Genomic DNA, 14,582 nt, shown 5'->3' with positions numbered 1-14,582 from the left:
TCTCGAGGCGCTATGTCCCTGTCATTCTGTGCTCCGAGGGCTAGAGATGTGGACACAACTGAGCCGGTTTCAAGGCGCTGTATTGCGGCCTCTTCTCGAGGCGCTATGTGCCTGTCATTCAGTGCTCCGAGGGCTAGAGATGTGGACACAACTGAGCCGGTTTCAAGGCGCTGTATTGCGGCCGCTTCTCGAGGCGCTATGTCCCTGTCATTCAGTGCTCCGAGGCTAGAGATGTGGACACAACTGAGCCGGTTTCAAGGCGCTGTATTGCGGCCGCTTCTCGAGGCGCTATGTCCCTGTCATTCAGTGCTCCGATTTCAAGGCGCTGTTTTGCGGCCGCTTCTCGAGGCGCTATGTCCCTGTCATTCAGTGCTCCGAGGGCTAGAGATGTGGACACAACTGAGCCGGTTTCAAGGCGCTGTATTGCGGCCGCTTTCGAGGCGCTATGTCCCTGTCCTCCGCCTGCACTGTGGGTGTTGGTGATCTGCGCCAAGCTGAGCTCGTTTCAAGGCGCTGTATTACCTTTTCTCTCGCCCCCTCTTCGTAGGGGCGGGTTGCGGCCACTTCTCGAGGCGCTGTATTGCTGCCACTTCTCGAGGCGCTGTATTGCGGCCGCTTCTCGAGGCGCTATGTGCCTGTCATTCTGCGCTCTGAAGGTTGGTGATCTGCGCCCAGCTGAGCCGGTTTCAAGGCGCTGTATTACCTTTTCTCCCCGCCATCTCTTCTTAGGGGCGGGGGTGCGGCCGCTTCTCGAGGCGCTGTGTCCCTGTCATTCAGTGCTCCGAGGGCTAGTGCTGTAGTCACAGCTGAGCCGGTTTCAAGGCGCTGCGGCACCTTCACCTCTTCCCCCGCCTCTCCCGCGTGCGCTCCGCCCTCTCGGGGGGCCCGGAGCCCTCCCGGAGCCGGCGGGGCTGGCCGGGGTCCAGGCACACAGCGCCTCACAATGGCGGCTTGTAGCGGCATGAATGAGACTCTTGACAGCCCCCCCCCCTCCCACCTGAGAAACCAAAACAGGAAAAATATGAAGGAACATAACCCTGTGGGTGCAGAAGAGCGGGGGCGGCGGCGCGCGCACTCCTCTCCGGACGGTCGCGGGTTCGAGTCGAGCTCCAGCGCCATGAAGACCCCGCGCAGCGCTGCGCTGACCCTGCTGCTGCTCCAGGCGCTCCTGGGGCCCGCGGCCGCCGCGCCGCTGGAGGGGGCCCCCGAGCAGCACCGGGTGAGTCTGACCCTGCCCCAGCCCTTCCATACCTCCCTAGGCCTGGTCTGATGACACTACCTCTACCCCGACCCTTCCCTCCCTGGTCTGATCTGACTGACTCTGCCCGGCCCTTCCCTCCCTTCAGAGGCTCGTCTGAGACTGACTCTGTCCCAGCCCTCATGATTGACCGACCCGACAAGTGCCTGCCCCCTCCGGGGCTTCAGAGGGGCCCCTGACACGACTGACTCTGCCCGGCCCTTCTGTGTTCACATGCAGCGCTTGGCATTGACTCGGCTGTCGAGGCGCTTCCTCCGCTGTTGTCGGGTCGTTGGACCCGGAGGAGGAGAGCGCATCTTGTGATCTGTGGTTGAGTCCAGAGCCAGGACAGGAGCGGACACTGCGCATGCTCGGGGGGTGCCAGGCCCCCCCGGACCCCCTCTTTGCTGCCCAGGGGGTGTCTGGGACGCACAGCCGGGGTGAACCCCCGGGAGCCATCCTACCAGGGCAGGGTATCCCCATCCGGGACCCCGCAGAGATGGATGACGGAGGGCCCAGGGCCCCGTCCCTCCGCCAGATACACAAGGGCCCCCAGGGTTGTAAAAAGGCGGATTTCAGAGACCATGGCAGCCTCATTGGGACCTTCGTCCAGAGATATCTACCATGACATGAAATGTCCAGCTGTGTCAGTGGAGTACTTAAATGTCAGGCTGTGTCTGTGTTGTCAGTAAATGCCCAGCTGTGTCAGTGGAGTACTTAAATGTCCAGCTGTGTCAGTGGAGTACTTAAATGTCCAGCTGTGTCTGTGGAGTACTTAAATGCACAGCTGTGTCAGTGGAGTACTTAAATGTCCAGCGGTGTCAGTGGAGTACTTAAATGCACAGCTGTGTCAGTGGAGTACTTAAATGTCCAGCGGTGTCAGTGGAGTACTTAAATGCCCAGCTGTGTCTCTGGAGTACTTAAATGTCCAGCTGTGTCAGTGGAGTACTTAAATGCCCAGCTGTGTCAGTGGAGTACTTAAATGTCCAGCTGTGTCTGTGGAGTACTTAAATGTCCAGCTGTGTCTGTGGAGTACTTAAATGCACAGCTGTGTCAGTGGAGTACTTAAATGTCCAGCTGTGTCTGTGTTGTCAGTAAATGCTCAGCTGTGTCAGTGGAGTACTTAAATGTCCAGCTGTGTCAGTGGAGTACTTAAATGTCCAGCTGTGTCTCTGGAGTACTTAAGTGTCCAGCTGTGTCTGTGTTGTCAGTAAATGCCCAGCTGTGTCTCTGGAGTACTTAAATGTCCAGCTGTGTCAGTGGAGTACTTCAATGCCCAGCTGTGTCAGTGGAGTACTTAAATGTCCAGCTGTGTCTGTGGAGTACTTAAATGTCCAGCTGTGTCTGTGGAGTACTTAAATGCCCAGCTATGTCAGTGGAGTACTTAAATGTCAGGCTGTGTCAGTGGAGTACTTAAATGTCCAGCTGTGTCAGTGGAGTACTTAAATGTCCAGCTGTGTCAGTGGAGTACTTAAATGTCCAGCTGTGTCAGTGGAGTACTTAAATGTCCAGCTGTGTCAGTGGAGTACTTAAATGTCCAGCTGTGTCAGTGGAGTACTTAAATGTCCAGCTGTGTCTGTGGAGTACTTAAATGCACAGCTGTGTCAGTGGAGTACTTAAATGTCCAGCTGTGTCTGTGGAGTACTTAAATGCCGAGCTGTGTCTGTGGAGTACTTAAATGCCCAGCTGTGTCAGTGGAGTACTTAAATGTCAGGCTGTGTCAGTGGAGTACTTAAATGTCCAGCTGTGTCAGTGGAGTTCTTAAATGTCCAGCTGTGTCAGTGGAGTACTTAAATGTCCAGCTGTGTCAGTGGAGTACTTAAATGTCCAGCTGTGTCAGTGGAGTACTTAAATGTCCAGCTGTGTCAGTGGAGTACTTAAATGTCCAGCTGTGTCAGTGGAAAACTTAAATGTCCAGCTGTGTCAGTGGAGTACTTAAATGTCCAGCTGTCTCTGTGGAGTACTTAAATGCACAGCTGTGTCAGTGGAGTACTTAAATGTCCAGCTGTGTCAGTGGAGTACTTAAATGTCCAGCTGTGTCTCTGGAGTACTTAAATGTCCAGCTGTGTCAGTGGAGTACTTAAATGCCCAGCTGTGTCAGTGGAGTACTTAAATGTCCAGCTGTGTCTGTGGAGTACTTAAATGTCCAGCTGTGTCTGTGGAGTACTTAAATGCACAGCTGTGTCAGTGGAGTACTTAAATGTCCAGCTGTGTCTGTGTTGTCAGTAAATGCTCTGCTGTGTCAGTGGAGTACTTAAATGTCCAGCTGTGTCAGTGGAGTACTTAAATGTCCAGCTATGTCTGTGCTGTCAGTAAATGCCCAGCTGTGTCTCTGGAGTACTTAAGTGTCCAGCTGTGTCAGTGGAGTACTTAAATGCCCAGCTGTGTCAGTGGAGTACTTAAATGTCCAGCTGTGTCTGTGGAGTACTTAAATGTCCTGCTGTGTCTGTGGAGTACTTAAATGCCCAGCTGTGTCAGTGGAGTACTTAAATGTCAGGCTGTGTCAGTGGAGTACTTAAATGTCCAGCTGTGTCAGTGGAGTTCTTAAATGTCCAGCTGTGTCAGTGGAGTACTTAAATGTCCAGCTGTGTCAGTGGAGTACTTAAATGTCCAGCTGTGTCAGTGGAGTACTTAAATGTCCAGCTGTGTCAGTGGAGTACTTAAATGTCCAGCTGTGTCTGTGGAGTACTTAAATGCACAGCTGTGTCAGTGGAGTACTTAAATGTCCAGCTGTGTCTGTGGAGTACTTAAATGTTCAGCTGTGTCTGTGGAGTACTTAAATGCCCAGCTGTGTCAGTGGAGTACTTAAATGTCAGGCTGTGTCAGTGGAGTACTTAAATGTCCAGCTGTGTCAGTGGAGTTCTTAAATGTCCAGCTGTGTCAGTGGAGTACTTAAATGTCCAGCTGTGTCAGTGGAGTACTTAAATGTCCAGCTGTGTCAGTGGAGTACTTAAATGTCCAGCTGTGTCAGTGGAGTACGTAAATGTCCAGCTGTGTCTGTGGAATACTTAAATGCACAGCTGTGTCAGTGGAGTACTTAAATGTCCAGTTGTGTCAGTGGAGTACTTAAATGCCCAGCTGTGTCTCTGGAGTACTTAAATGTCCAGCTGTGTCAGTGGAGTACTTAAATGCCCAGCTGTGTCAGTGGAGTACTTAAATGTCCAGCTGTGTCTGTGGAGTACTTAAATGTCCAGCTGTGTCTGTGGAGTACTTAAATGTCCAGCTGTGTCTGTGGAGTACTTAAATGCCCAGCTGTGTCAGTGGAGTACTTAAATGTCCAGCTGTGTCAGTGGAGCACTTAAATGTCCAGCTGTGTCTGTGTTGTCAGTAAATGCTCAGCTGTGTCAGTGGAGTACTTAAATGTCCAGCTGTGTCAGTGGAGTACTTATATGTCCAGCTGTGTCTGTGCTGTCAGTAAATGCCCAGCTGTGTCTCTGGAGTACTTAAGTGTCCAGCTGTGCCTGTGTTGTCAGTAAATGCCCAGCTGTGTCTCTGGAGTACTTAAATGTCCAGCTGTGTCAGTGGAGTACTTAAATGCCCAGCTGTGTCAGTGGAGTACTTAAATGTCCAGCTGTGTCTGTGGAGTACTTAAATGTCCAGCTGTGTCTGTGGAGTACTTAAATGCCCAGCTGTGTCAGTGGAGTACTTAAATGTCAGGCTGTGTCAGTGGAGTTCTTAAATGTCCAGCTGTGTCAGTGGAGTTCTTAAATGTCCAGCTGTGTCTGTGGAGTACTTAAATGTCCAGCTGTGTCAGTGGAGTACTTAAATGTCCAGCTGTGTCAGTGGAGTACTTAAATGTCCAGCTGTGTCTGTGAATGCCCAGTTCTGTCTGCAGGGTCAGTTAATGCCCAGTTCTGTCTGCAGGGTCAGTAAATGCCCAGTTCTGTCTGCAGGGTCAGTTAATGCCCAGTTCTGTTTGCGGGGTCAGTTAATGCACAGTTCTGTCTGCAGGGTCAGTTAATGCCCAGTTCTGTTTGCGGGGTCAGTTAATGCCCAGTTCTGTCTGCAGGGTCAGTTAATGCCCAGTTCTGTTTGCTGGGTCAGTTAATGCACAGTTCTGTCTGCAGGGTCAGTTAATGCACAGTTCTGTCTGCCGGGTCAGTTAATGCCCAGTTTTGTCTGCAGGGTCAGTTAATGCCCAGTTCTGTTTGCGGGGTCAGTTAATGCACAGTTCTGTCTGCAGGGTCAGTTAATGCCCAGTTCTGTTTGCGGGGTCAGTAAATGCCCAGTTCTATCTGCTTGGTCAGTAAATGCTCAGTTCTGTCTGCGGGGCCAGTAAATGCCCAGTTCTGTCTGCGGTGTCTGTTAATGCCCAATTCTGTCTGCGGGGTCTGTAACTGCCCAGTTTTGTCTGCAGGGTCAGTAACTGCCCAGTTCTGTCTGCAGGGTCAGTTAATGCCCAGTTCTGTCTGCGGGGTCTGTAACTGCTCAGTTTTGTCTGTCTGCAGGGTCAGTTAATGCCCAGTTCTGTTTGCGGGGTCAGTAAATGCCCAGTTCTGTCTGCGGGGTCTGTAACTGCCCAGTTCTGTCTGCAGGGTCAGTAAATGCCCAGTTCTGTCTGCAGGGTCAGTTAATGCCCAGTTCTGTTTGCGGGGTCAGTAAATGCCCAGTTCTGTCTGCGGGGTCTGTAACTTCCTAGTTTTGTCTGCAGGGTCAGTAACTGCCCAGTTCTGTCTGCAGGGTCAGTTAATGCCCAGTTCTGTCTGCGGGGTCTGTAACTGCCCAGTTTTGTCTGCAGGGTCAGTAACTGCCCAGTTCTGTCTGCAGGGTCAGTTAATGCCCAGTTCTGTCTGCGGGGTCTGTAACTGCCCAGTTTTGTCTGCAGGGTCAGTAACTGCCCAGTTCTGTCTGCAGGGTCAGTTAATGCCCAGTTCTGTTTGCGGGGTCAGTAAATGCCCAGTTCTGTCTGCGGGGTCTGTAACTGCCCAGTTCTGTCTGCAGGGTCAGTAAATGCCAAGTTCTGTCTGTGGGGTCAGAAACTGCCCAGTTCTGTCTGAGGGGTCAGTAAATACCCAGTTCTATCTGCTGGGTCAGTAAATGCTCAGTTCTGTCTGCGGGGCCAGTAAATGCCCAGTTCTGTCTGCGGGGCCAGTAAATGCCCAGTTCTGTCTTATGGGTCAGTAAATGCCCAGTTCTGTCTGCGGGGTCTGTAACTGCCCAGTTCTGTCTGCAGGGTCAGTAAATGCCCAGTTCTGTCTGCAGGGTCAGTTAATGCCCAGTTCTGTTTGCGGGGTCAGTAAATGCCCAGTTCTATCTGCTTGGTCAGTAAATGCTCAGTTCTGTCTGCGGGGCCAGTAAATGCCCAGTTCTGTCTTAGGGGTCAGTAAATGCCCAGTTCTGTCTGCGGGGTCTGTAACTGCCCAGTTCTGTCTGCAGGGTCAGTAAATGCCCAGTTCTGTCTGCAGGGTCAGTTAATGCCCAGTTCTGTTTGCGGGGTCAGTAAATGCCCAGTTCTATCTGCTTGGTCAGTAAATGCTCAGTTCTGTCTGCGGGGTCTGTAACTACCCAGTTCTGTCTGCAGGGTCAGTAAATGCCAAGTTCTGTCTGTGGGGTCAGCAACTGCCCAGTTCTGTCTGAGGGGTCAGTAAATACCCAGTTCTATCTGCTGGGTCAGTAAATGCTCAGTTCTGTCTGCGCGGCCAGTAAATGCCCAGTTCTGTCTGCAGGGTCAGTTAATACCCAGTTCTGTTTGCGGGGTCAGTAAATGCCCAGTTCTGTCTGCGGGGTTTGTAACTGCCCAGTTCTGTCTGCAGGGTCAGTAAATGCCCAGTTCTATCTGCGGGGTCAGTAAATGCTCAGTTCTGTCTGCGGGGCCAGTAAATGCCCAGTTCTGTCTGCGGGGCCAGTAAATGCCCAGTTCTGTCTTAGGGGTCAGTAAATTCCCAGTTCTGTCAGTTGGGTCAGTAAATGCCCAGTTCTGTCTGCGGGGTCAGTAAATGCCCAGTTCTGTCTTAGGGGTCAGTAAATGCCCAATTCTGTCAGTTGGGTCAGTAAATGCCCAGGTCTGTCAGTGGGGTCCGTAAATGCCCAGTTCTGTCTGCGGGGTCAGTAAATGCCCAGTTCTGTTTGTGGTTTCAGTAAATGCCCAGTTCTGTCAGTTGGGTCAGTAACTGCCCAGTTCTGTCAGTGGGGTCAGTAAATGCCCAGTTCTGTCAGTGGGGTCAGTAAATGCCCAGTTCTGTCAGCAGGGTCAGTTAATGCCCAGTTCTGTTTGTGGTTTCAGTAAATGCCCAGTTCTGTTTGCGGGGTCAGTTAATGCACAGTTCTGTCTGCAGGGTCAGTTAATGCCCAGTTCTGTTTGCTGGGTCAGTTAATGCACAGTTCTGTCTGCAGGGTCAGTTAATGCACAGTTCTGTCTGCAGGGTCAGTTAATGCCCAGTTCTGTCTGCAGGGTCAGTTAAGGCCCAGTTCTGTTTGCGGGGTCAGTTAATGCACAGTTCTGTCTGCAGGGTCAGTTAATGCCCAGTTCTGTTTGCGGGGTCAGTAAATGCCCAGTTCTATCTGCTTGGTCAGTAAATGCTCAGTTCTGTCTGCGGGGCCAGTAAATGCCCAGTTCTGTCTGCGGTGTCTGTTAATGCCCAATTCTGTCTGCGGGGTCTGTAACTGCCCAGTTTTGTCTGCAGGGTCAGTAACTGCCCAGTTCTGTCTGCAGGGTCAGTTAATGCCCAGTTCTGTCTGCGGGGTCTGTAACTGCCCAGTTTTGTCTGCGGGGTCTGTAACTGCCCAGTATTGTCTGCAGGGTCAGTAACTGCCCAGTTCTGTCTGCAGGGTCAGTTAATGCCCAGTTCTGTTTGCGGGGTCAGTAAATGCCCAGTTCTGTCTGCAGGGTCAGTAAATGCCAAGTTCTGTCTGTGGGGTCAGCAACTGCCCAGTTCTGTCTGAGGGGTCAGTAAATACCCAGTTCTATCTGCTGGGTCAGTAAATGCTCAGTTCTGTCTGCGGGGCCAGTAAATGCCCAGTTCTGTCTGCGGGGCCAGTAAATGCCCAGTTCTGTCTTAGGGGTCAGTAAATGCCCAGTTCTGTCTGCGGGGTCTGTAACTGCCCAGTTCTGTCTGCAGGGTCAGTAAATGCCCAGTTCTGCCTGCAGGGTCAGTTAATGCCCAGTTCTGTTTGCGGGGTCAGTAAATGCCCAGTTCTGTCTGCGGGGTCTGTAACTGCCCAGTTCTGTCTGCAGGGTCAGTAAATGCCAAGTTCTGTCTGTGGGGTCAGCAACTGCCCAGTTCTGTCTGAGGGGTCAGTAAATACCCAGTTCTATCTGCTGGGTCAGTAAATGCTCAGTTCTGTCTGCGTGGCCAGTAAATGCCCAGTTCTGTCTGCAGGGTCAGTTAATACCCAGTTCTGTTTGCGGGGTCAGTAAATGCCCAGTTCTGTCTGCGGGGTTTGTAACTGCCCAGTTCTGTCTGCAGGGTCAGTAAATGCCCAGTTCTATCTGCGGGGTCAGTAAATGCTCAGTTCTGTCTGCGGGGCCAGTAAATGCCCAGTTCTGTCTGCGGGGCCAGTAAATGCCCAGTTCTGTCTTAGGGGTCAGTAAATGCCCAGTTCTGTCAGTTGGGTCAGTAAATGCCCAGTTCTGTCTGCGGGGTCAGTAAATGCCCAGTTCTGTCTTAGGGGTCAGTAAATGCCCAATTCTGTCAGTTGGGTCAGTAAATGCCCAGTTCTGTCAGTGGGGTCCGTAAATGCCCAGTTCTGTCAGTGGGGTCCGTAAATGCCCAGTTCTGTCTGCGGGGTCAGTAAATGCCCAGTTCTGTTTGTGGTTTCAGTAAATGCCCAGTTCTGTCAGTTGGGTCAGTAACTGCCCAGTTCTGTCAGTGGGGTCAGTAAATGCCCAGTTCTGTCAGTGGGGTCAGTAAATGCCCAGTTCTGTCTGCGGGGTCAGTAAATGCCCAGTTCTGTCTGCGGGGTCAGTAAATGCCCAGTTCTGGCTTAGGGATCAGTAAATGCCCAATTCTGTCAGTTGGGTCAGTAAATGCCCAGTTCTGTCAGTGGGGTCAGTAAATGCCCAGTTCTGTCTGCAGGGTCAGTAAATGCCCAGTTTTGTTTATGGTTTCAGTAAATGCCCAGTTCAGTTTGTGGTTGCAGTAAATGCCCAGTACTGTCTGCGGGGTCAGTAAATGCCCAGTTCTGCCTGCGGGGTCAGTAAATGCCCAGATCTCTCTGCGGGGTCAGTAAATGCCCAGTTCCATTTGTGGTTTCAGTAAATGCCCAGTTCTGTCTGCGGGGTCAGTAAATGCCCAGATCTCTCTGCGGGTCAGTAAATGCCCAGTTCCATTTGTGGTTTCAGTAAATGCCCAGTTCTGTCTGCGGGGTCAGTAAATGCCCAGTTCCGATTGTGGTTTCAGTAAATGCCCAGTTCTGTTTGCGGGGTCAATAAATGCCCAGTTCTATCTGCGGGGTCATTAAATGCCCAGTTCCGTTTGTGGTTTCAGTAAATGCCAAGTTCTGTCTGTGGGGTCAGTAAATGCCCAATTCTGTCTGCAGGGTCAGTAAATGCACAGTTCTGTTTGTGGTTTCAGTAAATGTCCAGTTCCGTTTGTGGTTTCAGTAAATGCCCAGTTCTGTCGGGGGGTCAGTAAATGCCCAGTTCTGTCTGCGGGGTCAGTAAATGCCCAGTTCTGTCTGCGGGGTCAGTAAATGCCCAGTTCTGTCTGCGGGGTCAGTAAATGCCCAGATCTCTCTGCGTGGTCAGTAAATGCCCAGTTCCGTTTGTGGTTTCAGTAAATGCCCAGTTCTGTCTGTGGGGTCAGTAAATGCCCAGTTCTGTCTGCAGGGTCAGTAAATGCCCAGTTCTGTTTGTGGTTTCAGTGAATGTCCAGTTCCGTTTGTGGTTTCAGTAAATGTCCAGTTCCGTTTGTGGTTTCAGTAAATGCCCAGTTCTGTCTGCGGGGTCAGTAAATGCCCAGTTCTGTCTGAGGGGTCAGTAAATGCCCAGTTCCATTTGTGGTTTCAGTAAATGCCCAGTTCTGTCTGCGGGGTCAGTAAATGCCCAGTTCTGTCTGCGGGGACAGTAAATGCCCAGATCTCTCTGTGGGGTCAGTAAATGCCCAGTTCCATTTGTGGTTTCAGTAAATGCCCAGTTCTGTCTGCGGGGTCAGTAAATGCCCAGATCTCTCTGCGGGTCAGTAATTGCCCAGTTCTGTCTGCGGGGTCAGTAAATGCCCAGTTCTGTCTGCGGGGTCAGTAAGTGCCCAGATCTCTCTGCGGGGTCAGTAAATGCCCAGATCTCTCTGCGGGGTCAGTAAATGCCCAGTTCCATTTGTGGTTTCAGTAAATGCCCAGTTCTGTCTGCGGGTTCAGTAAATGCCCAGATCTCTCTGCGGGGTCAGTAAATGCCCAGTTCCATTTGTGGTTTCAGTAAATGCCCAGTTCTGTCTGTGGGGTCAGTAAATGCCCAGTTCTGTCTGCATGGTCAGTAAATGCCCAGTTCTGTTTGTGGTTTCAGTAAATGTCCAGTTCCGTTTGTGGTTTCAGTAAATGTCCAGTTCCGTTTGTGGTTTCAGTAAATGCCCCGTTCTGTCTGCGGGGTCAGTAAATGCCCAGTTCTGTCTGAGGGGTCAGTAAATGCCCAGTTCCATTTGTGGTTTCAGTAAATGCCCAGTTCTGTCTGCAGGGTCAGTAAATGCCCAGTTCTATCTGCGGGGTCAGTAAATGCTCAGTTCTGTCTGCGGGGCCAGTAAATGCCCAGTTCTGTCTGCGGGGCCAGTAAATGCCCAGTTCTGTCTTAGGGGTCAGTAAATTCCCAGTTCTGTCAGTTGGGTCAGTAAATGCCCAGTTCTGTCTGCGGGGTCAGTAAATGCCCAGTTCTGTCTTAGGGGTCAGTAAATGCCCAATTCTGTCAGTTGGGTCAGTAAATGCCCAGGTCTGTCAGTGGGGTCCGTAAATGCCCAGTTCTGTCTGCGGGGTCAGTAAATGCCCAGTTCTGTTTGTGGTTTCAGTAAATGCCCAGTTCTGTCAGTTGGGTCAGTAACTGCCCAGTTCTGTCAGTGGGGTCAGTAAATGCCCAGTTCTGTCAGTGGGGTCAGTAAATGCCCAGTTCTGTCAGCAGGGTCAGTTAATGCCCAGTTCTGTTTGTGGTTTCAGTAAATGCCCAGTTCTGTTTGCGGGGTCAGTAAATGCCCAGTTCTATCTGCTTGGTCAGTAAATGCTCAGTTCTGTCTGCGGGGTCTGTAACTACCCAGTTCTGTCTGCAGGGTCAGTAAATGCCAAGTTCTGTCTGTGGGGTCAGCAACTGCCCAGTTCTGTCTGAGGGGTCAGTAAATACCCAGTTCTATCTGCTGGGTCAGTAAATGCTCAGTTCTGTCTGCGCGGCCAGTAAATGCCCAGTTCTGTCTGCAGGGTCAGTTAATACCCAGTTCTGTTTGCGGGGTCAGTAAATGCCCAGTTCTGTCTGCGGGGTTTGTAACTGCCCAGTTCTGTCTGCAGGGTCAGTAAATGCCCAGTTCTATCTGCGGGGTCAGTAAATGCTCAGTTCTGTCTGCGGGGCCAGTAAATGCCCAGTTCTGTCTGCGGGGCCAGTAAATGCCCAGTTCTGTCTTAGGGGTCAGTAAATTCCCAGTTCTGTCAGTTGGGTCAGTAAATTCCCAGTTCTGTCTGCGGGGTCAGTAAATGCCCAGTTCTGTCTTAGGGGTCAGTAAATGCCCAATTCTGTCAGTTGGGTCAGTAAATGCCCAGGTCTGTCAGTGGGGTCCGTAAATGCCCAGTTCTGTCTGCGGGGTCAGTAAATGCCCAGTTCTGTTTGTGGTTTCAGTAAATGCCCAGTTCTGTCAGTTGGGTCAGTAACTGCCCAGTTCTGTCAGTGGGGTCAGTAAATGCCCAGTTCTGTCAGTGGGGTCAGTAAATGCCCAGTTCTGTCAGCAGGGTCAGTTAATGCCCAGTTCTGTTTGTGGTTTCAGTAAATGCCCAGTTCTGTTTGCGGGGTCAGTTAATGCACAGTTCTGTCTGCAGGGTCAGTTAATGCCCAGTTCTGTTTGCTGGGTCAGTTAATGCACAGTTCTGTCTGCAGGGTCAGTTAATGCACAGTTCTGTCTGCAGGGTCAGTTAATGCCCAGTTCTGTCTGCAGGGTCAGTTAAGGCCCAGTTCTGTTTGCGGGGTCAGTTAATGCACAGTTCTGTCTGCAGGGTCAGTTAATGCCCAGTTCTGTTTGCGGGGTCAGTAAATGCCCAGTTCTATCTGCTTGGTCAGTAAATGCTCAGTTCTGTCTGCGGGGCCAGTAAATGCCCAGTTCTGTCTGCGGTGTCTGTTAATGCCCAATTCTGTCTGCGGGGTCTGTAACTGCCCAGTTTTGTCTGCAGGGTCAGTAACTGCCCAGTTCTGTCTGCAGGGTCAGTTAATGCCCAGTTCTGTCTGCGGGGTCTGTAACTGCCCAGTTTTGTCTGCGGGGTCTGTAACTGCCCAGTATTGTCTGCAGGGTCAGTAACTGCCCAGTTCTGTCTGCAGGGTCAGTTAATGCCCAGTTCTGTTTGCGGGGTCAGTAAATGCCCAGTTCTGTCTGCAGGGTCAGTAAATGCCAAGTTCTGTCTGTGGGGTCAGCAACTGCCCAGTTCTGTCTGAGGGGTCAGTAAATACCCAGTTCTATCTGCTGGGTCAGTAAATGCTCAGTTCTGTCTGCGGGGCCAGTAAATGCCCAGTTCTGTCTGCGGGGCCAGTAAATGCCCAGTTCTGTCTTAGGGGTCAGTAAATGCCCAGTTCTGTCTGCGGGGTCTGTAACTGCCCAGTTCTGTCTGCAGGGTCAGTAAATGCCCAGTTCTGCCTGCAGGGTCAGTTAATGCCCAGTTCTGTTTGCGGGGTCAGTAAATGCCCAGTTCTGTCTGCGGGGTCTGTAACTGCCCAGTTCTGTCTGCAGGGTCAGTAAATGCCAAGTTCTGTCTGTGGGGTCAGCAACTGCCCAGTTCTGTCTGAGGGGTCAGTAAATACCCAGTTCTATCTGCTGGGTCAGTAAATGCTCAGTTCTGTCTGCGTGGCCAGTAAATGCCCAGTTCTGTCTGCAGGGTCAGTTAATACCCAGTTCTGTTTGCGGGGTCAGTAAATGCCCAGTTCTGTCTGCGGGGTTTGTAACTGCCCAGTTCTGTCTGCAGGGTCAGTAAATGCCCAGTTCTATCTGCGGGGTCAGTAAATGCTCAGTTCTGTCTGCGGGGCCAGTAAATGCCCAGTTCTGTCTGCGGGGCCAGTAAATGCCCAGTTCTGTCTTAGGGGTCAGTAAATGCCCAGTTCTGTCAGTTGGGTCAGTAAATGCCCAGTTCTGTCTGCGGGGTCAGTAAATGCCCAGTTCTGTCTTAGGGGTCAGTAAATGCCCAATTCTGTCAGTTGGGTCAGTAAATGCCCAGTTCTGTCAGTTGGGTCAGTAAATGCCCAGTTCTGTCTGCGGGGTCAGTAAATGCCCAGTTCTGTTTGTGGTTTCAGTAAATGCCCAGTTCTGTCAGTTGGGTCAGTAACTGCCCAGTTCTGTCAGTGGGGTCAGTAAATGCCCAGTTCTGTCAGTGGGGTCAGTAAATGCCCAGTTCTGTCTGCGGGGTCAGTAAATGCCCAGTTCTGTCTGCGGGGTCAGTAAATGCCCAGTTCTGGCTTAGGGATCAGTAAATGCCCAATTCTGTCAGTTGGGTCAGTAAATGCCCAGTTCTGTCAGTGGGGTCAGTAAATGCCCAGTTCTGTCTGCAGGGTCAGTAAATGCCCAGTTTTGTTTATGGTTTCAGTAAATGCCCAGTTCAGTTTGTGGTTGCAGTAAATGCCCAGTACTGTCTGCGGGGTCAGTAAATGCCCAGTTCTGCCTGCGGGGTCAGTAAATGCCCAGATCTCTCTGCGGGGTCAGTAAATGCCCAGTTCCATTTGTGGTTTCAGTAAATGCCCAGTTCTGTCTGCGGGGTCAGTAAATGCCCAGATCTCTCTGCGGGTCAGTAAATGCCCAGTTCCATTTGTGGTTTCAGTAAATGCCCAGTTCTGTCTGCGGGGTCAGTAAATGCCCAGTTCCGATTGTGGTTTCAGTAAATGCCCAGTTCTGTTTGCGGGGTCAATAAATGCCCAGTTCTATCTGCGGGGTCATTAAATGCCCAGTTCCGTTTGTGGTTTCAGTAAATGCCAAGTTCTGTCTGTGGGGTCAGTAAATGCCCAATTCTGTCTGCAGGGTCAGTAAATGCACAGTTCTGTTTGTGGTTTCAGTAAATGTCCAGTTCCGTTTGTGGTTTCAGTAAATGCCCAGTTCTGTCGGGGGGTCAGTAAATGCCCAGTTCTGTCTGCGGGGTCAGTAAATGCCCAGTTCTGTCTGCGGGGTCAGTAAATGGCCATTTCTGTCTGCGGGGTCAGTAAATGCCCAGATCTCTCTGCGTGGTCAGTAAATGCCCAGTTCCGTTTGTG

The 14,582-nt window shown here is 51.4% G+C and overlaps 1 protein-coding gene across 1 annotated transcript in view; it reads left to right on the top strand.

Moving 5' to 3' along the window:
* The first annotated feature begins 987 nt into the window (after positions 1-987).
* The window catches only part of ITIH6 (inter-alpha-trypsin inhibitor heavy chain family member 6), a 269,579-nt gene continuing 255,984 nt past the window's right edge, over positions 988-14,582 (top strand). Inside the window, exon 1 of the mRNA XM_078664550.1 lies at positions 988-1,219. Coding sequence (XP_078520676.1) covers positions 1,022-1,219 — 198 coding nt within the window. The 5' untranslated portion in view covers positions 988-1,021. The remainder of the gene's footprint in view (positions 1,220-14,582) is intronic.

This window comes from Lissotriton helveticus, chromosome 10 (assembly GCF_964261635.1).
Source record: "Lissotriton helveticus chromosome 10, aLisHel1.1, whole genome shotgun sequence".
Classification (NCBI taxonomy): Eukaryota; Metazoa; Chordata; class Amphibia; order Caudata; family Salamandridae; genus Lissotriton; species Lissotriton helveticus.
The sequence above is the reverse complement of the archived record's forward strand: the minus strand, read 5'-3'. Positions and strand labels throughout refer to the sequence as shown.